General features: G+C 43.3%; 1 protein-coding gene across 1 annotated transcript in view; it reads right to left on the reverse strand.

Annotated features, from left to right (window-relative positions):
* Window positions 1-25,034, reverse strand: part of LOC109922101 (malonate--CoA ligase ACSF3, mitochondrial) — a 39,450-nt gene that overhangs the window by 6,691 nt on the left and 7,725 nt on the right. Inside the window, exons 3-4 of the mRNA XM_020522123.2 lie at window positions 24,177-24,289; window positions 19,007-19,133 (exon numbers count right to left, since the gene is read on the reverse strand). Coding sequence (XP_020377712.1) covers window positions 19,007-19,133; window positions 24,177-24,289 — 240 coding nt within the window. The remainder of the gene's footprint in view (window positions 1-19,006; window positions 19,134-24,176; window positions 24,290-25,034) is intronic.

Raw genomic sequence — 25,034 nt, forward strand, 5'->3', positions numbered from 1 at the left:
AACACACCGTGTCCCCTATAAACAAATACAGACAATAAACCCCGTCCCTACAACATACCCTGTCCCCTATAAACAAACAGACAGTAAACCCCGTCCCTATATAACATACCCTGTCCCCTATAAACAAACAGACAATAAACCCCGTCCCTATAACATACCGTGGCCCCTATAAACAAACACAAACAATTAACCCCATTTCCCTATAAACAAACACTGACGCGATAAACAAACAGATGATAAACACTGTCCCTGCAAAATGCTATGTCATCTACAGAAAACAAGCACAGAGCCAGGACACAGTTGCAGCATTGGGGTCTGCAATAAAATATACATCCTTCCCTATGTTTGCATCTTTGTACATGTGTGTGCATGTATCAGCACAAATGCCCCTCTATTTCTGCAAATTACTGAGCATCAGCATTTCAAGTAAGGCCATGACAGGGAAATGGGCAGTGAAAGATGCAATAAAACTATTTTCTCATCCTCTGCAGGATATGCTGTTGGTTTTCCCTCACCAGATGTGAGCTATTTGCTTCACCTTTGCGTGAGGTTGAATCACAAACAACATTTATTGAATTTAGAGTGGTTTGTTAATGCCAACTGAGAACAGGAAAAAGAGGTATCAGTTCCAAAAGCTGAATGGGAACAGCACAAAACACACTGGGACTCTCATAGAATAAACACAACCTCGCAGAGGTTGTGAAGCCTGGTTAGCTGGATTTATAGACTTTTCCAGGTGACAAGCAGATGAATTGGAGGCAGAGCCATTTGACCTGTTAATGGGAGATACTTGAATACAGAGCAGTCCAATATCACAGCTTAATGGGCAAGAAATGATAGAAACTTGTAATCACCACCCTTCCTCCCCCAAGCTCCTCAAATCATGTAAAAACAAGCCTAAGGAAATGCTCTGAACACTTCTGGTTGCCTATACATTTGATGCTAACAGTGTGAGAGAAATTCTGTAAATAGACCCATCTCAAGGAAGGGGATGGGGTCATGTTGTCATTGAAATAAATGTCACTAGAACACAGCTGGTAGCTGAAAATTGATATTTCTGAACTACAGCTGACTAGCTGGGTGATAATATATTTTGAAAGTGTTTTTATTAATGACACCTGTCTGTTACAAACAAACTGAACTTACAACATCTCAGCAGCAGATTAATTAAACCCTTACTCCGGCTGAGGAAATAACTAACAAAAGTTGCTGTTGGTTCTGAACTGTAAGCTGGTCAATGCGGTACAGACTGCTGTTACCCCTCAGACAGGCACAATGTTTGGCAGTTCGCTGTTATATTTTTAACATCAGCTCTTTGTTCTGTAGAGTGCAAAGGGGGTTACGATATGAGGTCAATAATTAGGAAATAGGAAAAGATTAGGACTGCACAATACAAAAGATACGTAGCTGACCATCCTACATGAAGACCAACAGTATAACATCCCAACTCATCAGACAGGAAGAGATAGTAGGAACTGCCGATGCTGGAGAATCTGAGATAACAAGGTGCAGAGCTGGATGAACACAGCAGGCCAAGCAGCATCAGAGGAGCAGGAAAGCTGATGTTTCAGGTCTGACGTTTTGGACCGGTCCCTCCAGAAGGCAGATAAGGGTGGGGAGGGAAATATATCCTTGGTATATCCAACCAAAACTATGGATACGCTACGTAGACGACACCTTTGTCATCATTAAACGGACCAAATTAGAGGAGACACACAAACTTATAAGCAACACCCTCACCAGAATAAAATTCACCAGAGAGGAGGAGAAGAACAAAAGCTCCCATTCCTGGATGTCATGGTAGAGCGCAAGACAAATGGGGAACTCCAAACGAAAGTACACAGAAAAGTCACACACACGGACCAGGTACTGAACTTCAACAATAACCATCCCAACACACACAAATGAAGCTGCGTGCGAACACTATTTAAAAGGGCAACATCACACTGCAGCAACATAGAACTATGCCAAGAGGAAGAAGAATACCTCTTCCAGGTTTTCAAGGATAATGGATATCCAAAAAACTGGGTCAGAAGATGCCTACACGAACAGCATCAGGAAGATACTACACGCCGTGACACACTCATCACACTACCCTATATCAGAAACACATCGGAACTCATCACAAGACTCCTACCACCGCTGGGCATCAGAGTGGCACACAAGCCCATGTCAACCCTACGACAACAGCTCAGCCAAACTAAAGACCCTCTCCCTGCCATGGACAGGACCAATGTCATCTACAAGATCCCCTGCAGAGACTGTGAGAAACACTACATCAGACAAACAGGAAGGAAACTAACAACAAGAGTACATGAACACCAAGTGGCACAAAAAGACACGACCAATACTCACTCATCTCAATCCACATGGACAAGGAGAACGACCATTTCGACTGGGACAACACCAAAAGCCTGGGACAAGGTAAGCAGAGACAGGCACGAGAATTCCTAGAGGCCTGGCACTCCACGAAGCATGCTATTAATAAACATATTGAACTCGACCCCATATACATTCCACTACGAAGGAAAACTGGAAGTGAGGTAATCTATCTCAACGGACCCCAGAGTTTAAAAACCAGGCGGGAAAACACACCGACGCTTCATTGGAGGCTGCACTGAGGATGTTACCCAGCACGGTAACGAAACGTCTGCGAAACAAGATACCAGCTCGGTGAGCCAACCAACCTCAATGTGGGGTCAGTCTGCAGGTGGCGGAGAATGATGTGTTGAATCCGGAGATTGATGGGGTGATACGTGAAGGACCGCTCTCTCTGTGACTCCCTTGTCCGCTCCCCATTAGCCCCACCACACCCGGCACTTTTCCCTGCAACCGCAGGAAGTGCTACACCTGCCCCTACACCTACCCCCTCACCTCCATCCCAGGCCCCAAGAAGACCTTCCACATTAAACAGATGGTCACCTGCACACCTACTAATGTGGTATATTGCATCTGCTGTTCCCAATGTGGCCTCCTCTACTTCAGGGAAACTAAGCGGAGGCTTGGAGACCGTTTTGTGGAACACCTGCGCTCGGTTCGTGACAAACGACAACACCTTCCAGTTGCGAACCACTTCAACTCCCCCTCCCATTCCTTGGACGACATGTCTATCCTGGGCCTCCTCCAGTGCCACAACGATGCCACCCAAAGGCTGCAGGAACAGCACCTCATATTCCGCTTGGGAACCCTGCAGCGCAATGGTATCAATGTGGACTTCACAAGCTTCAATTTCTCCCCTCCCCCTACCGCATCCCAAAACCAGCCCAGCTCATCCCCGCCTCCTTGAACTGTCCGTTTTTTTCGCCCTACCCGCCTCTCCCTCCTCACTGACCAAACCCTATCCCAACTCCCTACCTACACTCACCTTTACTGGCGTCATCCCCGCCTCCTTGACCTGTCCGTCTTCTCTCCACCTATCTGCTCCTCTATCCACCTTCTATCATCGCCTCCCTCTCTGTCTGTTTATTTGAGACCCCTTCCCCTCCCCCATTTCTGAAGAAGGGTCCAGACCCAAAACGTCAGCTTTCCTGCTCCTCTGATGCTGCTTGGCCTGCTGTGTTCATCCAGCTCTACACCTTGTTATCTCAGACTCCAGCATCGGCAGTTCCTACGATCTCTGGCCTATCCTGACGTTTTTTTGTCTCCTTCCTTTTTTAAACAAAGGTGTTGCTTTGGCAGTTTTCCAGTCCTCTGGGACATTCCCAAAATTTAAGGAGTCCTGAAAGATTACTACTCGTGCATCCTTTATCTCTATACTTACTTCTTTTAATATCCTAGGATGTATCCCATCAAGTTCGACTTATCGGTCTTTAGCCCATTAGTTTCCCTGGTATTTTTTCTCTACTAACAGTTATTCTATGTATTCCCTCTCCTCCTTTTGACCCTTGAATATTTGTTAATAAACATTTAGGAACGGTATTAAGAATTTTCTATTGGACTCAATTTACAATTATCGTTGCATTGGAAAGGCTGTGAACATCATCAAAGACTCCTCCCACCCTAATAATGCTCTCCTTCAATCTCTCCTGTCAAGAAGATACAGAAGCTTGAACAAACGCACCAACAAGTTCAAGAACAGCTTCTTCCCTGCCGTTATTAAATGACTGAATGGATTCTCTAACTTCAAATAATGTTGATCTAGCTTTGTGCAACTCATGTGCACTGTAACCTGTATGCCTCATTCCGTGTAAGCACCCTATGATTTGTATGTCCTTGTTTGCTATAAACTACTTGCAAAACAAAGCTTTTCACTATACTTAGGAATACGTGACTACAATAAATCAAAACAAATCAAATCATTGAGAGTTGAAGCTGTGTTCTCCAAAACGTCCAGAAGATAATGCTTTATCTGGATAGTTATTCCTCCAGCGCTGTTGATACAATGTTGAACCAGCAACAAGGTACCAATTGTACTCATTTAAAGTGAGACCACAGGATGCCAGCTATTCCCATGTTAAGGTGGATTTGAGTTCTTGCTGAAGAGATTTCATAGTGTCAGTCTCAAGCACTTCCAGTTAAGATCCAGCACAGCGTCCTACACTTTCACAAGCACTGAGCACTTCAGAAGTGTACCTTAATACTCATGTGCATCATTACATTTCCCAAACTAGCAAAGCTTGGGCTAAGATCAAAAGCAAAAGTTGCGGGAAAAGCTCAGCAGGTCTGGCAGCATCTGTGGTGAAAATATCAGAGTTAATGTTTCGGGTCCGGTGACTGAGTTCTGCGGAAGGGTCACTGGACCCGAAACATTAACTCTGACTTTTTTCTTCACAGATGCTGCCAGACCTGCTGGGCTTTTCCAGCAATTTCTGTTTTTGCTCCTGATTTACAGCATCCGCAGTTCTTTCGGTTTTTAAAACTTGAGCTAGAACTGACAATTCTGGTCTGAAATTGTATTTCATGCAGTTACATGCATATGAAAAATCTTAGATCATGATTAATAAGTAACATAATTTCATAAGTTAATAATCACAGGCTGCAGGGTAACTGAGCATATATTACAGAAAGTCACAGTATAATTCAGTTATATTTCAAATTATCCATCATCTCCACCATTAGTTCACATACATTTAGCTTTAATTGCCCCATGATTAAATCAATTAAATTAAATGTTTTTGCTCTGATAGATTGGTTACAAAATACTTTTGTTCTGATTAATGATTCAGTCTGATCCAGTCAATGTCAAATAATGATACAAATTACAAAAAACCTTTCCAAAAAAATGTCATTAAACTAATCAATACATTTCCAGAAGCAGAGCAATGAAAGGCAGGTCATCCACAAATTTTACACAATTTGTTAAATGAGTGTATCAGCTCTGGATGAATATAAAACCTGATTTAGGGGCTCTTGTGGCACAGTGGTAGTGTCCCTACCTCTGAGCCAGAAGGCCTAGGTTCAAGTCACATCTGCTCCATCACTGAACAGGTTGATTAAAAATGTTTGAAACCTGATTAATTCTCAAGCCTAGAAGCAATTCTTACATTCCAGACTAATCAGAAGAATTTTGGCACTGCGTGCAGTGATTTGGGTAAACTGCAGCTGTTTTAAAGGTTTTTAAAATTTTGACTTCACCTTATTTGCATATTGCCATATATAAAATCTGCCAGTGCAATTAGGCAGTGTTTTAAAGCAATATTTGAACAAATTTCCTTATTAAATATTCCTTTATGTTTAGAGTGATAATTTGGTTCAGTTGATTATTACTGTTGGAAATGAGTTTTTTTTCACCAAAATGTCGTGTTTTTAGTCAGTATTCATCTACTGCCTGAGAATAACCCAGAGGAGGACTTTCAGCCCTCTTTGAGAGCAGAAATGGAAGTCAGTGGCATATTGCTCGCTGGCAGACTGGACCCTCCATTCTACCCTGCTCCAGGATCATTTTCCACGTTGATTTAAATATTAAGGGCTTACTGTCTGAGGCATCAGGCTCCTGGAGATAGCTTCCTGGTGTTGATGTCAGAAGCAGTGCTGCAGGCAGACTTTTTGGCATCAGCTACAGCCACTGGCTGGTGTCTGGAGGCATTCTCCTCCTTCCCTCCGCCACAGTGTTGGTCTTGCTGTTTTGGTCATTTTTATTTCAAATTTAGCAAACCAAAAGGTTGGAGATTGGGCAGCTTCCTTCCTCATCTACTTCCAAAGCCATCTGTCTGCAGTTTCTGAGGGGAAGGGCCCCCTATTGGCTCTCGAGCTCTGAGACCCCATCCAAATGTGAGTTTGATGTCTAATTCCTAATTGACCAAAGTAGGGAAAATTGCCCATAAGTGGATTATTTTACATCCCCACAACAAACAATGTGGGCACCTGACACACACTGACTGGGATGGAGCAACTGAGCTACAGGGAGAGACTAGTTGGCTTGGATTATTTTCTTTAGAGCAGAGAAGACTGAGTGGGGGTTACGAATGAGGTGGCTAAGATTGAAAAGTATTTACAGGGTGAATAGAGAGCAGCTGTTCCCCTTGGTTGAGGGGTCAATCACAAGACGGCACAGTTTTAGGGTAAGGGCAGGAGATTTGGTGGTGATTTGGGAAAAAAAACTTTTCACTAAGTGGGTGGTGGGAATCTGGAATGCATTGCCTGGGAAGATGGAGGAGGCTGGAAACCTTACAACCTTTACAAAAGACTTGGATGAGCACTTCAAATATCTTAACATTCAAGGACATGGGACAAGTGCACCTTTAGTGGTAGTTATTATTGGTGAACACCCGATGGGCTGAAGTACCTTTACTATGCTGTATCACACTATGCCACCTGAGCCTGAGGCAGGCTTCTGAAGTACATTGATAAAAATCTGGCCTAATTATAAATTATTAAAAAGAACTTTTGAAATATATACAGACCCAAAGGGTAGTGAAATTGTGGTACAGTTTTCTCATTTTCCATTTTCCTCAACTTTTGAAAGATGTATTGAAAACATTTTCCAAATGTGCCCATTGGTGTCCTTGGGCCAAATCAGCCATCTTCAGTTTTGACACCACCTCTAAGGCTTACAGACAAGTAGTATTGTATTTGCTTCATCCTAGGTCTGTGACCTGTTTGTGGTTGGGGCTGGCTTCTTCGACAGTATCTTTAAAAATCAGCTCCAAAAAAAAAATCACTCAAAACTCAATTTGTGTTTTGTGTGATTTGTGCTTAAAATTCAGCAAAATTTTCTGTTAATATTGTGAGCATTCCACTAAAATTCATTTTGGAAGGTCGAATTTTAATGCAGAATACAAGGTTAATGGCAGGATTCTTGGCAGTGTGGAGGAACAGAGGGATCTTGGGGTCCACGTCCATAGATCCCTCAAAGTTGCTACCCAAGTTGATAGGGTTGTAAAGAAGGCGTATGGTGTGTTGGCTTTCATTGGCAGGGGAATTGAGTTTAAGAGCCGTGAGGTTATGCTGCAGTTCTATAAAACTCTAGTTAGACCACACTTGGAATATTGTGTTCAGTTCTGGTCACCTCATTGTAGGAAAGATGTGGAAGCTTTAGACAGGGTGCAGAGGAGATTTACCAGGATGCTGCCTGGACTGGAGGGCAGGTCTTATGAGGAAAGGTTGAGGGAGCTAGGGCTTTTTTCATTGGAGTGAAGAAGGATGAGAAGTGACTTGATAGAGGTGTACAAGATTGAGAGACATAGATAGAATGGATAGTCAGACTTTTTCCTAGGGCGGAAGTGACTATTACGACCAGGCATAATTTTAAGGTGATTGGAGGAAGGTATAGGGGAGGTGTCAGAGGTAGGTTCTTCACACAGAGAGTGGTGGGCGTGTGAAATGCGCTGCCGGCACTGGTAGTGGAGTCAGATACATTAGGGACATTTAAGCGACTCTTGGATAGGCACATGGAGGATAGTAAAATGTAGGATATGTGGGGTAGATTGATCTTAGAGTAGGATAAAAGGTCAGCACAACATCATGGGCCGAATGGCCTGTACTGTGCTGTACTGTTCTATGTTCTATGTTCTAAAATGCCATCGTCAAGTGGAATCCACCACCACCACCTTCCCTGCCCAACTGGCACTTAATATTCTTACTGCCAATAACTTTACTGCTCCTGCTGTTTGACCTACAATACGTGTGTATAAAGCACTAATTATTAATGAAGTTCTTAAAAGGGCATACTTCCAAGATTGGAACATGACTTATTATCTGAATTTTATCTGATCTGATTTAACATGCTGGAGCTTCAGTCATTAGGTAGTTTGAGAAATTGTGTTATGACCCAGTTCAGAATGGGTGAAGCAGTTCACCAATTTTTCAACCTCCTGGGTTGGTTGGTTGGTCTCAACTAAGATTTTAGCACTAGGCTTTATATTTCTTGAATTAAAATCCATCAATTACTTTTACTGTAAGTAATTAACCAATACAGGTTTTTCTTGAATTAAAGTTGATTTGCTAATGTTGAAAGTAATAAGGGTGCTATGTCAAACATGTGGCCCTCATGCTGTCAACTGAGCTCACTCTCTCAGAAACAACAGGCACCATCAGCAGTTACGAATATTGTAGTTATCTTCCTGATGTCTCTTTCCAGTCACTGTTATAATTGAGCTCTTTCTATTATAAGAGCCTTCTTTGGCTCTGTTCAGTTTTGTAACTATTTCTACTTCGAAAGAGAAAATGTTCTTGAAATAGCAACTCTTCTCTAAATTCAGTCTACTGAAGTTTATTTTTCCTTGCTTATTGATTGTTGGCAATGTTTCATCTTCAACAAGTGGAGATTCTCATAATGGTGTAATTCAAAATGGAAGAAAGGACTTTTTGCCAACTTCTGGGGGAGGGGGATGACTGTCTAGTTTCTTTTACCCTTAGCAAAACATTAATTTCAGTGCAGTGTCTTTTTTTTTGTTTAATACATGCCAATTTCATGATATTTGGCCAATCTACGTGGATCAGGTGATTTCCTGTGTCCAAATTTAAATAAGCGACTTGGGTCATTTTTTAAAACAGGTTCAGTCCAATAACGTGCAGGTATTAAATCAAGCAATGGAATTCAAAGATTATTCGTCCATATTTTATGTCATCATAACACAGTTTATATGGTATTTTCCTAGCAAACTATGTAGCTTAAATAGATGGAATTGTAGCTCAAGTTCTTCAGTGGGTGCCAGCTAATTTGTAACAAAACACCACCTTTTATAAATTAACATGGATGGAAGTGACAATTAGATTTATTTAAATATCATTTGCAATTATTAAATTGTTAATGTGACATCTATTATAATAGCTTAACATTGTACAATTATGATTTTGAAGGAAGGGACAAATCATTAAACAGCAATTTGTGATTCTGGCTTGGATGACTAATCATATACTTTTTACTTTTTAATCTTTCTGAAGATAACTAATTATAGAACACTTTCATACACGAAGGATTAATTGTACTTCATGAGAAAATCTATTAGTATCACCTGTCACACTATTCCATTTAAGGTGCAAGTATTCTCAGAAATAGAATGCGGTTTCTGTGGATGAAAGAATCACTCAATAACCATTGGGAGTTAACTAGTAGAGCTTTGAGGAGTCTCCAAAAACTGGCATTGTTTGTTTTGGCATAAGGATGCTATACCCACATTGTTAAAGATTCTAAATGCACTTATTAACCTGTACAAAGAAACTGCCAACTGTATCCAATTTCACTAATAATTGTTTCAATGCTAACATTGAACGAATTGCTATATACATTTAATGATCAAAAGCACTCATTTTACTGAGCATGTCTTATATGGCAGCAGCAACAATCATGAAAGATTTAGAGGGACATGGCCAAATGCAGGCACATCGGACTAGTTCGGTTTATGAACCTGGTCGGCATGGACACGTTGGGCCGAAGGGCCTGTTTCCATGCTCTATGATTCTGAGAATGATTACTTATCACACATAATTAGACAACAGCTACAAGTAAACAAATATAAACCACTGGCTTATAACACAACTAACTAAAAGTCTAATACCCTGACAAACTCCCCCTTACATACACACAGACAAACAAATGGCAGAAAAATAGATTACTGGCAGAGGTAGAAAAACTGGAAAGTCAGTTCAATGGTCTCTGCTTCCTAGTTTCAATCCTAAGATGGTCTTTCTTCATCTGGCCGGACCCTTTGGTATTCTACTGTATTTTTCTGAAAGCTTCTAGTGGTTTGTAAGTAGTACAGAGTAACTGATTCACTTCCACAGTGTCTCTGAATTATCAATTCGGAAGTCACAGCTCACAGCAACTGCTATAGGAAAGATAACATTTTTTCAGGTTTAAAATGAGTTTTTGATTGAGAGAACAGGCAGTTTCTGGTGTGAAAAAAAAATCTACACATTGTCACTGTCTCTCTCCGTCTGTCTGTCTCAGTCTTACTAACTTGTTTTCTGCTCAAGTTGCTCAGCCAACCAAGAACCAATCTCACAATTGTTGGCAAGCAAAAAGTCTCATTGTTAACTGTCCCTAGTCCACAGGCCAATCAACATCTTGTTGCCAAAACAGCTGCATCAGTACATAGCCTCGGCTCCAATATCATCTGGGATCTAAACCTTTGGTTACCATTTGTTCAATTGCGATCAGGTCACTAGCTTTCAAAACTGCAGCTACTCTTTCAAACACTGACGTTTAAAACTGTTCTTTCTCATTTCACTCCCCAGCTTTTAAAAACTCAAAAATAAACAGGTTCTTACAAGTTGCAGCATCTTTAATCTGTATTCCACTTTCCTACATGTGACAGATGATTCAGAATCAGTGGCTTATGTTGGAATTCAGGTCCTGCAACCAATCCTTCCTCAGATATGAAGAGCCTCATTCAATCGATGATTAGACTGGCCATGAGTCAGAGTTAAAAGGTATCCTAATAGATTGAATCACTGAATCACACAATAGAGGCCTTACAGCCCATTGAGTCTGTTCCCCCAAGACTATGCTAAATCTACACTGCTCCCACTTTCCTGAATGCTATGACATTTTAAGTGTTCACCCAAGTACTTTTTAAAAGGTTGAGGTTGGAAGCTTAAACTACCCTGCCCAGGCAGAGCATTCCAAATTCCACCAACCTGGGGGTGAAAGCATTTTTCTTCAAATCCCCTCTAAACCTCCTGCCTTCCACCTGAGAAGTGTGCCCTTGTTACTAACCCTTCAACTAAAGGGGAACAGCTGCTTCCAATCCACCCTGTCCACAGCTTTCAATCTCATACATCTCTGTTAGTGATACATTGAAAGATTATGGAGAGTGGGCAGGAAAGTGTAGTTGAGGCTGAGATGCATGATCGAATTAAATGGCAGAGTAGGCTCGAGAGACTGAATTGCCTCCTCCTGCTCCATGTTCTTATGTTCTATTGCAGGCAATAATCTCCCCTGCGCCTCCTCTGGTGAAGTCACATCCTTCACATAATGTGGTGATCAGAACTGCACACAGTACTCCAGCTGTGGCCTTATCAAAGATCCAAACAGGTCAACATCATCTCCCTACTCTTACAATCTGAGCTTCAACTGATGAAGGCAAGTGTCCCTACACCTTCTCAACTACTCTACTGATCTGCCCTGCTACTTTCACGGATTTGTGGACAGGCACCCCAAGGTCCTTCTAATTCCTCTCTTCTGCGTAAGTTAGGTTGACGCAAATGTTTCTTTATTCATTAACGGCATTAGGGTGTATCTGGCCAGGCAGCATTTATTGCCCATCCTTAATTGCTCAGAGGGCAGTTCAGTGCCAACCACATTGCTGAGAGTCTGGAGTCACATGTAGGCCAGACCAGGTAAGGATGGCAGTTTCCTTCCCTAAAGGGCATTAGTGAACCAGATGGTTTTTCCGACAATCAACAATTGATTCACAGTCATCATTAGATTCTCAATTCCAGATATTTTTATTGAATTCAAATTCCATTATCTGCCAAACCTGGGTCCCCAGAATGTTATGTGGGTCTCTGGATTAACAGTCCAGCGATAATACCACTAGGCCATCACCTCCCCCTCAGCTACAGTATGTGTCTCGAGGAGAATCAGACTTGGGAAACTTGGGTATAGAACTGGATGAACACAGCAGACCAAGCAGCATCAGAGGAGCAGGAAAGCTGACGTTTCGGGTCTAGACCCTTCTTCAGAAATGGGGGAGGGGAAGGGGATTCTGAAATAAATAGAGAGAGAGGGGGAGGCAGATAGAAGATGGATAAAGGAGAAGATAGGTGGAGAGGAAACAACAGGTCGAAGAGGCGGGGATGGAGCCAGTAAAGGTGAGTGTAGGTAGGGAGTTAGGGAGGGGACAGGTCAGTCCAGGGAGGACAGACAGGTTAAGGGGGCGGGATGAGGTTAGTCGGTAGGAGAAGGGGGTGCAACTTGAGGTGGGAGGAGGGGATAGTTGGGAGGAAGAACAGGTTAGGGAGGCGGGGACGAGCTGGACTGATTTTGGGATGCGGTAGGGGGAGGGGAGATTTTGAAGCTTGTGAAATCCACATTGATACCATTGGGCTGCAGGGTTCCCAAGCGGAATATGAGTTGCTGTTCCTGCAACCTTCCGGTGGTATCGTTGTGGCACTGCAGGAGGCCCAGGATGGACATGTCGTCTGAGGAATGGGAGGGGGAGTTGAAATGGTTCGCGACTGGGAGGTGCAGTTGTTTATTGCGAACCGAGCGTAGGTGTTCTGCGAAGCGGTCCCCAAGCCTCTGCTTGGTTTCCCCGATGTAGAGGAGGCCACAACGGGTACAGCGGATGCAGTATACCACATTGGCAGATGTGCAGGTGAACATCTGCTTGATGTGGAAAGTCTTCTTGGGGCCTGGGATGGGGGTGAGGGAGGAGGTATGGGGGCAGGTGTAGCACTTCCTGCGGTTGCAGGGAAAAGTGCCGGGTGTGGTGGGGCTGGAGGGGAGTGTGGAGCGGACAAGGGAGTCACGGAGAGAGTGGTCCCTCCGGAAAGCAGATAAAGGTGGGGAGGGAAAGATGTCTTTGGTGGTGGAGTCGGATTGCAGATGGCGGAAGTGTCGGAGGATGATGCGTTGGATCCAGAGGTTGGTGGGGTGGTATGTGAGGACGAGGGGGATTCTTTTTTGGTTCTTATTGCGTGGACGCGGTGTGAGGGATGAGTTGCGGGAGATGTGGGAAACACGGTTGAGGGCGTTCTCGACCACTGAGGGGGGGAAGTTACGGTCCTTGAAAAACGAGGACAACTGAGATGTACGGGAGTGGAATGCCTCATCCTGGGAGCAGATGCGGCGGAGGCAAAGGAATTGGGAATAGGGGATAGCGTTTTTGCAGGAAGGTGGGTAGGAGGAGGAGTATTCTAGGTAGCTGTGGGAGTCGGTGGGCTTGAAATGAATATCAGTTTCTAGGTGGTTGCTCGATATGGAAACAGAGAGGTCCAGGAAGGGGAGAGAGGTATTAGAGATGGTCCAGGTAAACTTAAGGTTGGGGTGGAAGGTGTTGGTGAAGTGGATGAACTGTTCGAGCTCCTCGTGGGAGCAGGAGGTGGCGCCGATACAGTCATCAATGTAACGGAGGAAGAGATGGGGTTTAGGGCCGGTGTAGGTACGGAAGAGGGATTGTTCCACGTAACCTACAAAGAGGCAGGCATAGCTTGGGCCCATGCGAGTACCCATGGCCACCCACTTTGTCTGTAGGAAGTGGGAGGAATTGAAAGAGAAGTTGTTGAGGGTGAGGACAAGTTCGGCTAAGCGGATGAGGGTGTCAGTGGAGGGAGACTGGTCGGGCCTGCGGGACAGGAAGAAGCGGAGGGCCTTTAGGCTATCTGCATGAGGAATGCAGGTGTAGAGGGACTGGACGTCCATGACTGGACATCAGTGGTGGGGAAGCTGCTGGAGAAGATACTGAGGGATAGGATCTATTTACATTTGGAAGAAAATGGGCTTATTAGTGATAGGCAGCATGGTTTTGTGCAGGGAAGGTCATGTCTTACCAACATGATCGAATTCTTTGAGGAAGTGACAAAGTTGATAGATGAGGGAAGGGCTGTAGATGTCATATACATGGACTTCAATAAGGCGTTTGATAAGGTTCCCCATGGTAGGCTGATGGAGAAAGTGAAGTTGCATGGGGTCCAGGGTGTACCAGCTAGATGGATAGAGAACTGGCTGGGCAACAGGAGACAGAGGGTTGTAGTGGAAGGGAGTTTCTCAAAATGGAGAACTGTGACCAGCGGTGTTCCACAGCGATCCATGTTGGGACCACTGTTGTTTGTGATATACATAAATGATCTGGAGGAAGGTACAGATGGTCTAATTAGCAAGTTTGCAGATGACACTAACATTGGTGGAGTAGCAGATAGTGAAGGGGACTGTCGGAGAATGCAGCAGAATATAGATAGATTGGAGAGTTGGGTGGAGAAATGGCAGATGGAGTTCAATCCAGGAAAATGCGAGGTGATGCATTTTGGAAGATCCAATTCAAGAGCAAACTATAGGTAAATGGAAAAGCCCTGGGGAAAATTGATGCACAGAGAGATCTGGGTGTTCAGGTCCATTGTACCCTGAAGGTGGCAATGCAGGTTGATAAGAGTGGTCAAGAAAGCATACGGCATGCTTTCATTCATCAGACGGGGTATTGAGTACAAGAGTTGGCAGGTCATGTTACAGTTGTATAGGACTTTGGTTCGACCACATTTGGAATACCGCATACAGTTCTGGTCGCCACATTACCAAAAGGATGTGGATGATTTGAAGGGTGCATAGGAGGTTCACCAGGATGTTGCCTGGTATGGAGGGCGCTAGCTATGAAGACAGGTTGAGTAGATTAGGATTATTTACATTAGAAAGACGGAGATTGAGAGGGGACCTGATTGAGGTCTACAAAATCATGAGAGGTATAGACAAGGTGGATAGCAAGAAGCTTTTTCCCCAGAGTGGGGGACTCAATTACTAGGGGTCACAATTTCAAGGTGAGAGGGGAAAAGTTTAAGGGAGATATGCGTGGAAAGTTCTTTACACAGAGGGTGGTGGGTGCCTGGAACGCATTGCCAGCAGAGGTGGTAGAGGCGGGCACGATAGCATCATTTAAGATGTATCTAGACAGATACATGAATGGGCAGGGAGCAGAGGGATATAGATCCTTGGAAAATAGGCGACAGGTTTAGATAGAGAATCTGGATCGGCGCACGCTTGGAGGGCCGAAGGGCCTGTTCCTGTGCTGCAATTTTCTTTGTTCTATTCATGTCATAACACATTGGGGCTTGTGTTTTGGTTTAACTATCAGAGGGGTTCGGACATTCCCCCTCTCTAACAAAGGTCTCAACAATTTCCTCACCTGTCTCCCTTAACATTCTGGGATAGATCCATCAAGTCCTGGGGACTTGACTGCATTAATGCTTTTCAAAACACCCTACACCACCTTCTTTTGTTATATTGACATGCCCTAGAATATTAACACAGCCCTCCCACACCCACTCCCATTACCAATAATCCTGCTGTTCTTACATTTTCCCATTATCTGTCCACATATCGGTTCCTCTATCACCTGCTGGCTATTAAGAGGCCTGTCGTACAAGCCCAAAACGACTGCACCCTTCCTTTTCCTGAGCTCTATCCATATGGCCTTGTTGGATGAGCCCTCCAAAGTGTCCTCTCTCAGTATACAGCAACTCCCCCATCTCTTTTACATCCCTCTTTATCTTGCCAGGATATTAAGCTGCTCGTCTTGTCCCTCTCACAACCGAGTCTCTGTAATAGCTAAAACATTCTCGTTGTCTGTATTAATCCAAGCTCTTAAGTTCGTCTGCCTTACTTGTGATACCTGAACCCCTCCCTCACACACCAGCTCTTTAGCCATGTATTTGACTGTACTATCTTCTGCACTACTGGCACGTGGCACAGGCAGTAATCCCAAGATTAAAACCCTTGAAGTCCTGATTTTCAACTTCCTACCTAACTCCTTGAGCTCCCCTTTCAGGACCTTATCTCTCTTTCTGCCTATTTTGTTAGTACCAATGTGAACCACAACCTCTGGCTACCCACCTCCCTCTTCAGAATATCCTGTGCCCACTCAGAGACAGGCTTGACCCTGGCACCAGAGAGGTAACTCACCATTCTGGAGTCTTGCTCGCAGCTACAGAAACACCTATCTGAGCCCCTGACTATACAGTCCCCAATCACTATTGCTCAGCTACCCTTGGGACCTCTCTGCCATACAACTGTACTAGTTGTGGTGCCACTAATCTGGCTGGTGCTTTCTCCTGAGAGGCCATCCCCAACAGTATCTAAAGTGGTATATTTGTGTTTCTCCTGAGAGGCCATCCCCAACAGTATCTGAAGTGGTATATTTGTTTGAGAGAGGAATGGCCACAGGGGACCCCTGCACTGCCTGCCCACACTTACTCATCTTCCTGGTGGTCACCCAACTCTTCCCCATTTGTGTAGCCCTTACTGGTGCTGTGGTCAGCTCACTAAACATGCTAGCCACGACATTCTCAGTCTCTTCGGTGCTCCATAGTGAGTCCATCCACAGCTCCTGGAATTGCAGCTGATATGTAAACATGGTAACCATGAACAGTGGAAGTGTCCCTGACTTCCGACAAATTGGAGGAGTAGCATTCCATGGGACAGCGTTCTTCTGCAAACACTACCCACTGGTCACCAAACTCCAGTCTCTCACGCTGGCTTTGTTCCCAGCAGAATGGGACTATAAAAATTAAGTATTTTATCTCTCTCCAGACACAGTCACTCAGTTTGCAGACCTGGGACATGAGCAGCCAAGTCTATGTCACTTTCTGAGTCATTATGTCACCTCTGGAGCTGCACCTGAGATTCACCGCCAGGTTCACTCTGACTGACCCCGCTCCTCAGGTATTTATCCTGCTGCTGTTCACCCCAGGTTCACTCTGACTGACCCCGCTCCTCAGGTATTTATCCTGCTGCTGTTCACCCCCAGGTTCACTCTGACTGACCCCGCTCCACAGGTATTTATCCTGCTGCTGTTCACCCCCAGGTTCACTCTGACTGACTTTGCTCCTCAGGCATTTATCCTGCTGCCACTATTGACCCTCCGGTTCACTGTCCTTCGCTCTGTTGCTGCTGTTCAGTCCAGGTCTCACTCCTCGGGTATTTATCCTGCTGCTGCTATCGCTTTGACCGGAGCCTAGTTTTAGATTCTCCCACAAGAAGAGACATCCTTTCAACATCTATCCAGTCAATTCCCTCAGGATTTATATTTGTTTCAATTAAGCTACCCCAACTCGTCTAAACTCCAGAGGATACAGGCAGGCCTAGCCTGTCTCACCTTTCCTCAGAAGGTAATCCGCTCATTCCAGGTATTGGACTCATAAAACTTCTCTGCACTGCTTCCAACACATTAACATCCTTCTGTATGTACACAGTACTCCAGATAATCTCACCTGCCTGTAAAACTGAATCATAACCAACCTTCTCTTGCATTCAATTCCCCTCACAATTAAACATAATACTTTTTACTTTCCTGATTGCTTGTGGTACGTGCATTCTAATCTTCTGTAATTCATGCACTAAGACACCCAGATCTCTCTGCACCTCAGATCTCAGTAGCCTCTCACTATTCAGATAATATGTTTTTTGTAAGTGACAATGCACACACTGCCAAAATGGACAATTTTAAAGTTTCCCACATTGTACTCCATTTGCCAGATCTTTGTCCACTCAGTTAACCTATCTGTATCTCTTTGTAGGCTCCTTATGTTCTCGACACTATATTTTCCCACCTATCTTTGTATCAGCAGCAGCAAGATACAGTTGCACTGGGAGAACTCAGTGACAGATGGTCACGCAGGAAGAATTCAGTGAGATACAGTTGCACAGAGAGCTGAGATTACATGATTGTAAAGATAACACAGGATGTGTTTTACCTGTATTGCTACCAGATTTGTATTCATTCTCAATTAGGCACTTCTTATTTTATTACTGACTGATCTTGTGCTCTAACTACCTTCCCAGAGCACCATTTGAGCAGATTTGGGCAACCAGACTAGATAGTGCCAAGCTAGCACTGTGTATTCTGTTAGCCTACAGTTAGTTAACACGAGGTCACAACTGGTACCTGGGTGGAGAAGTCAGTTTTCTGAACTTTTGCTCTGTGTGACCAGGGCAATGCAGATATTGAATTAATTTCTGTTCAGCTGAAGCTGCAAGAGGTGTGCGCTGGAATGGAGTTAGGAAAACAAAGGAATCTAAGGAGCACATCAGGTATTGTATTCTCGGAGCCTGTGTCACAGGCCAAGAGTTCCACAATTAAATGATAAAGCTCTTTCTCAGCCCAGGATGTGCCGAAAACATTCCTCACATTCCACCTGTCAAATCAGCCACACTATGTGACTAAAAATCTCATGGTTCTCACGTCTCCAATCACTGCGGCTTCAAGATAAGTCTCACAACTGAAACAATACATATCTCAGCAAAAATTATGGAGGGAACCCTGATATATTGTAAACCAGTGTGTGCACAATCACTTACATATCCCACACTGTAACACCAATACAGTCCATACTATCCAAAGTAATGGTCTGATAGATTCCACACCCCTCACTGTAACATTCTGATAGACCCCAGACCACTCACTATAAGAAGCTGATATACCTCACTCATCTCCAAGTAACACTGACAGTCCCCATATCACTCACTGTGACACAGTGACAGACCCCACATCCCTTACTGTAACACCCCATATACCCCACATCGTTCAATGCTACACTGATACACTCCACAATCCTCACTGTAACACATTGATATTTCCTCATTCACTTCACTGTAACACTGATATACCTCCTCACTGTAATACTCCGATATACTTAATTCACCTCACTGTAACACACTGATGTACGACACCACACCCCACTCTGTAACACACTGATGTACCCCTCGCTGTAGCACAATGATACATTGTAATGCTGTGATAAACTCCACTATAACACTCTGACACCTGCTGGTACTTTATAGGTGACATTATGTATGTCTCCTGAGCTACTATTGTAATCAATATCTGGTTCTCCTTTCCATGCTGAGTTCTAGATGATCTATGTCAGTTGATTGATCAATGGAAGGTTTACATAGCAAGGTGGCACTACATGGTACCTGTCTTGAACCAACCATCCGATGTAAATGAGTCCTGTGTTTCTTTTGTTCTGTTCCAATACTCTCGAAACACTGACTTTCCTTTAACCAGCAGCTCTCCATCCTTGCCTTCCATTCCAGGTTTCACCTATCAACACAAAACCATGGATTCAGCGCCACCCAGACATTCAATCCCAGTATGTTGCATGGAGTGTCATTGTTGAAAACACACCTGTTACTGCACGAGAGGCATATCTGTCTCATCAATGCACCTATACGTACAGCCTTTAACATTGTTAGATGACAAAGGCCCTTCATGGGTAGGTGAGTAAATAATATTTGACATGGAGCTACTTAGGGACATATTAGGATTGGTGACTAAATGCTTTGTCAAAGAGATAGATTTTAAAAAGTCTGAAAGATGTGAGGTAGAGAGGATTAGGAAAGAAATTCCAGAGTCTAGGAAAACTCCAAAAGTCTTCAGCAGCTGAAAGCACAGCTATCAATTGTGGAGTTATTAAAATTGAGGATGCACATTACAGACATCTCAACTAGGAGCAGGCACAGGCCATTTGGCCCTTTGAACCTGCTCTGCTGTTAAATAGTTACTTTTAATCAAACTGCTTGGACATATGACATACATCAGTACAATTTGGATTTGAACCCAGGCCTTCTGGCACACAGGTAGGGGCACTACAATTGTGCCACAAGAACCCTCTCCACTCTTAAATAAAATCACGGCTGAACAGATTACGATCTGAATTCCAATTTCCTGCCTATCTCTGATATCCTTTGTTGTATCAGTTGCTGACAGCTGCAGTGTTTAGCCTCCGATAAAAAGGAAATTATTTGCAGCATACTCTGATCTTATTACAGTGAATCATTTTAACTGCTCATCTGCTACAGGTAGAGATGGTGCAGAATTTGACATTTACCACAGATCATTTTAAGAACTCACTTACATTAAATATGAATAACACTGAACTCATGTTTGGGGAAGGACATCTAGCTCATTGAGTCTTTACAACATCTCCGGAGAAGAGATGTACTCCTTCATCTAGATGTTATACAGACCCTGTACACAACTGGCCCTATCCTACAGACCCAGTACATAAGCCAGTGTCTTTGAAAAGACTGTCAGCTTGGCCTATAGCAACACTCTTTCATTTGACTGAGACAGTGATGGTTTCAAGGCCCAATCAAGAAACTACAGCACTCATAAGACCATAAGATATAGCAGCAGAATTAGGTCATTCGGTCTGTCGGGTCTGCTCCACTATTCAATCATGGCTGATATGTTTCTCAACTCCATTCTTTTGCCTTCTCCCTGTAACCTTTGATCCCCTTACTAATCAAGAACTTATCTCTGTCTTAAATACACTCAATGATTTAACCTCCACAGCCTTGTAGAGCAATGAGTTCCACAGATTCGCCACCTTCTGGCTAAAGAAATTCCTCATCTCAGTTCTAAACAGTCAATCTTTCACTGTTTCTGTGCCTTCAGATCCTTGTCTTTCCCGCTTGTGGTAATATATCTTCCACATCCACTCTATCCAGGACTCCCAGTATTCTATATGTTTCAATGAAAATAGAGGTTGATTTCTAATGCACTATATGGGAGTGCTGCATTGTTGAAGAAGCTGTCTTTGAGATTACATCCTAAACCATGGCCTAATCTGCCAACTCAGATAAATGGAATAGATTCCACAGCACTAGATGAAAAATAGCAAATGAGTGTAGTTGGCTGATATTTAGCTGTGCCACTTAAACCCCTCTGAATCACTGGACTTGAAATGTAAACTCTGCTTTCTTCCCACAGATGCTGCCAGACCGGCTGAGTTTCACCAGCAATTTCTGTTTTGTTATTAAATGGTAATTTCTCTGATTGCTGTGCGGCTTCATTTGCTTACATAATGAGAGCTAAACTTCAAAAATAATTTACTTCCTGCAGTAATCTGCTATGTAGCTGACAAGTCAAATGCACAATATAAATGTAAGTTTTTTAAATTCTTGTATCATCTAACAGACTGAATATTTGATTACCAGTTACAACAATCCAAAACATTCTTTTTTATAAAACATTATCCTACAGAAGAGGTGGTGCTGGAGCTCTTAAAACGCATAAATGTAGATAAATCCCCAGCACCTGATCATATGTATCCCAGAACTTTATGGGAAGCTACGGAAGAGATTGCTGGGCCCTTGCTGAGATATTTGTATCATCGACATTTGGATCACCGGTAAGGTGCCAGAAGACTGGAGGTTGGCTAATGTGGTGCCAGTATTTAAGAAAGGCTGTAAGGAAAAGCCAAGGAACTATAGACCAGTGAGCCTGACGTCAGTGGTGGGTAATTTGTTGGAAGAGATTCAGAGGGACAGGATTTACTTAAATTTGGAAAGGCAAGGACTGATTAGGGATAGTCAACATAGCTTTGTGCATGGGAAACTGTGTCTCACTAACTTGATTGACCTTTTTTTGAAGAGGTGATTGAGAAGATTGTTGAAGGCAGAGCAACAAACGTTGTCTATGCGCCCAGGAAGACATTCAACAAGGTTCTGCAGGGTGGACTGGTTAGCAATGTTAGATCACATGAAATTTAGGGCAAACTTGCCATTTGGAGACAGAGGTAGGTGGTGAAGGGTTGTTTTTCGGACTGAAGGCCTATGACCAGCTGTGTGCTGCAAGGATCGTTGCTGGGTCTGCTGCTTTTTATCATTTATATAAACGATTTGACTGTGAATATAGGAGGTGGTGTCAGTAAGTTTGCAGATAACGCCAAAATTAGTGGTGTAGCGGACAAGGTGGTTATCTCCCGCCTTGATCGGATGGGCTAACGGGCCAAGAAATGGCAGATAGAGCTTAATTTAGGTAAATGTGAGGGTGTTGCATTTTCATAAGGCAAACTGGGGCAGGACTTATACAGTTAATGGTAGGGGCCTGGGGAGTTTGCCAAACAAAGAGTCTTAGGGGTGCAGGGGCAGAATTCCTTGAAAGTGCAGTCACAGGTAGACAGGGTGGTGAAGAAGGCATTTGGTACACCTCCCTTATTGGTCAGTGCATTCAGTCCAGGAGTTGGGATGTCATTATGCGTCTGTACAGGACACTGGTGAGGCCACTTTTAGAATACTGCATTCAATTCTGGTCTCGCTGCTGCATGTATGGAATGTGCTGCCAGAGTTGGTGCTGGACAACGGGTACAATTACCACATTTAAAAGGCATCAGGATGGGAAAGGTTTAAAGAGACATGGGCCGAATGCAGGCAAATGGGACTAGATCAGTTTAGGACATCTGGTCAGCATGGTGAGTTGGACCGAAGGGTCTGTTTCTGTGCTGTGTAACTCTATGACTCTATGAATGGCTTGCCAGGCCATTTCAGGAGGCAGTTGAAAGTTAACCACATTGCTGTGGGGCTGGAGTCACATGTAGACCACACTAAGCCAGGATGGCAAATTTCCCTCCCTGATGGACATTCATGAACCAGATGGGTTTTTCTGACAATCAGAAGGTCAGAATTGGGGATATTCACTGATGATTGCACAACATTCAACACCATTCGTGACTCTTCAGATACTGAAGTAGTCCATGACCAAATGCAAAAAGATCTGAACAATATCCAGGTTTGGTTGACAAGTGACAAGTAACATCTACAGCACACAAATGCCAGGCAAAGAACATTTTCAACATTCAATGGTATCACCATCACTGAATACCCGATGATTAACATCCTCAGAGTTACCATTGACCAGAAACACAAGTGCACTAGTCATATGAGTACTGTTACAAAAGTAGGTGAAAGACTAATAATCATTCAATTAACCTCCTGACTCCCCAAAGTCTAGCCACCATCTAGAAGACACATGAATACTTCCCTCTTGCCTGAATGGGTGCAGCTCGGAAAAACACTCAAGAAGCTTGATATCATTCAGTACAAAGCAGCCCACTTGACTGACACCATATCCACAAACATTCACTCCCTCCACCATCAAAGCTCAATAGCAGCAGTGTGTGGAGGAAAGTTTAGGGGAGAAGTACAGGGAAAATTCTTCACACCAAGGGTGGTGGGTGCCTGGAACACACTGCCAATGGAGGTGGTGGAAGCAGGCATTTTAGCATTGTTTAAAGCGTATCTTGATAGACACATGAATGGAAGGCGAACAGAGGGATATAAACCATGCATGGGCAATAAGTAGCAGGTCTAAATAAGGATCAGAATCAATGCAGCCTTGGTGGCCTGTTCCTGTGCTGTATTAGATTGTGTTGTATTGATGAACTTTGGTCAGAAGAACATAGAGCCACATACTGCTTGGATATGAATCTAAATGGCTTATAGCAGCAGGAGAATTTAGGGATATAGATACAAATATTCTACAAAGTAGGTTAGTAAGGCCAACAAATTTCTTGAGGGTAAAATTGAAAAGCAGAGAATCTATGTTAAAGATGTGCAAAACTTTGGGTGTATCACTTTGAGCACTGTACTCTGGTATGGCCTTCATGTTGTAAAATACAATGGGACTAACTGATTATTCTTGTAAAATGCTAAATGGCTTCCTTCTTTATTGTACATTACAATGATTGGAAAACGCACAGAACGTGGAAAGGTTAAAAAAAAATCAATTAAGAGAAACAATATCAGAAGTGACATTGTGTAAATATCATGAAGGATTAAATAGAAGGCTGTTTCTCACAAAAAAAAAAGAGGCTGAATGATCACTTGAAAGAGATCTTTAAGATCTGATAGGACAGATGTGGAGAAAACACTGCCGCTGTAGGCAGTCCAAAACTAGATGTCACGTATACAAGATACCCAACTATAAATTCAGTGAAAAATTCAGCAGAAACCTCTTTATGCAGAGTGTGAAATTAATGTAAAGAGAATAAAGGTTGCAGAGATCAATTGTGTCAAATGGGCCCAGTTCTGCACAGCAGATTCTCTATTCTATATAAATGCACCATAACAAAAACCAAACCCCAGATCCAGTTATCACTGGATGCACAGCACAGAATTATACAGTGATTATACAGATATACTAGGCATATATAAAGACTTACACATTAGTTAGAACTATCCAATTTTAAACATTCACAAGATGGGACAGCTCTAACAAAACTGGAAAAGTGACAATGTTTACCAACTTGTATACACTGTGTGTATACCTCACAGCCTTACTGTGAGCTTATATTGTCCTCACCTTAGTTTCTCTACTGTTCCCCTCAGCGATGACAGTGTAGGAAGAATGATTCCTTGTAGGGTTTTCCATCACAATGCGCACCTCCGTTCCAGGCAAAGGGGTCCCAACAGCTCCTAGGTTCAAATCAAACACTGTGATAGAAAAGGCAGTGAGAATTCCCTGTTACCCCCTCCTGACAGTAAGGTCCTGCCAAAACAATGGACAGTAAATACCACATTGTACATTTTAATAAAAAAAGAGAACACCCATACGGTCCTAGATAAATGAGGAAAAAACCCTTACAGTGCCCGAGATTTCAAAAAAAGGCAGTGAGAACACCATATAAATACGCCTTCTCAAGATGTAATAGGTATAAATCCATACAAATACTCTTTCAGATACATTAGGCAGTTAGAAAGACTGCTGTAAATACCCTTCCAAGATACAAAAAAAGCCCAAATAAATGTTAAGCTGAGATATAATAGATAGCAATAAGTGTTGTTAAAATCCTAATCCATCACCCCTTAGAGAGTCACAGAGTCCTACAGCACAGAGACAGGTCCTTCAGCTCAGACTGGTCCACGCCGAACAAAATGTCCATCCATGCTAACCCCATTTCCCTGCACTTGGTCCATATCCTCCTAAAACTTTCCTATCCATGTATTCATCCAAATGCCTTTTAAATGTAGTTAATGTACCCACCTCAACCACTTCCACTGGCAGCTGATTCCATATGCGCCCTGCCCTCTGAGTAAAAAAGTTGCCCCTCAGGTTCCCATCACACTTATCTATATTAAACTCCATTTGCCATTTAAGGAAGAGGGTGTCAACGTTTTGGTCAAAAACCTTTTGTCAGGACTGGGGAGGGGTAAGGGAGCC

This window comes from Rhincodon typus, chromosome 15 (genome assembly GCF_021869965.1).
Source record: "Rhincodon typus isolate 14 chromosome 15, sRhiTyp1.1, whole genome shotgun sequence".
In the NCBI taxonomy this organism is placed as follows: domain Eukaryota; kingdom Metazoa; phylum Chordata; class Chondrichthyes; order Orectolobiformes; family Rhincodontidae; genus Rhincodon; species Rhincodon typus.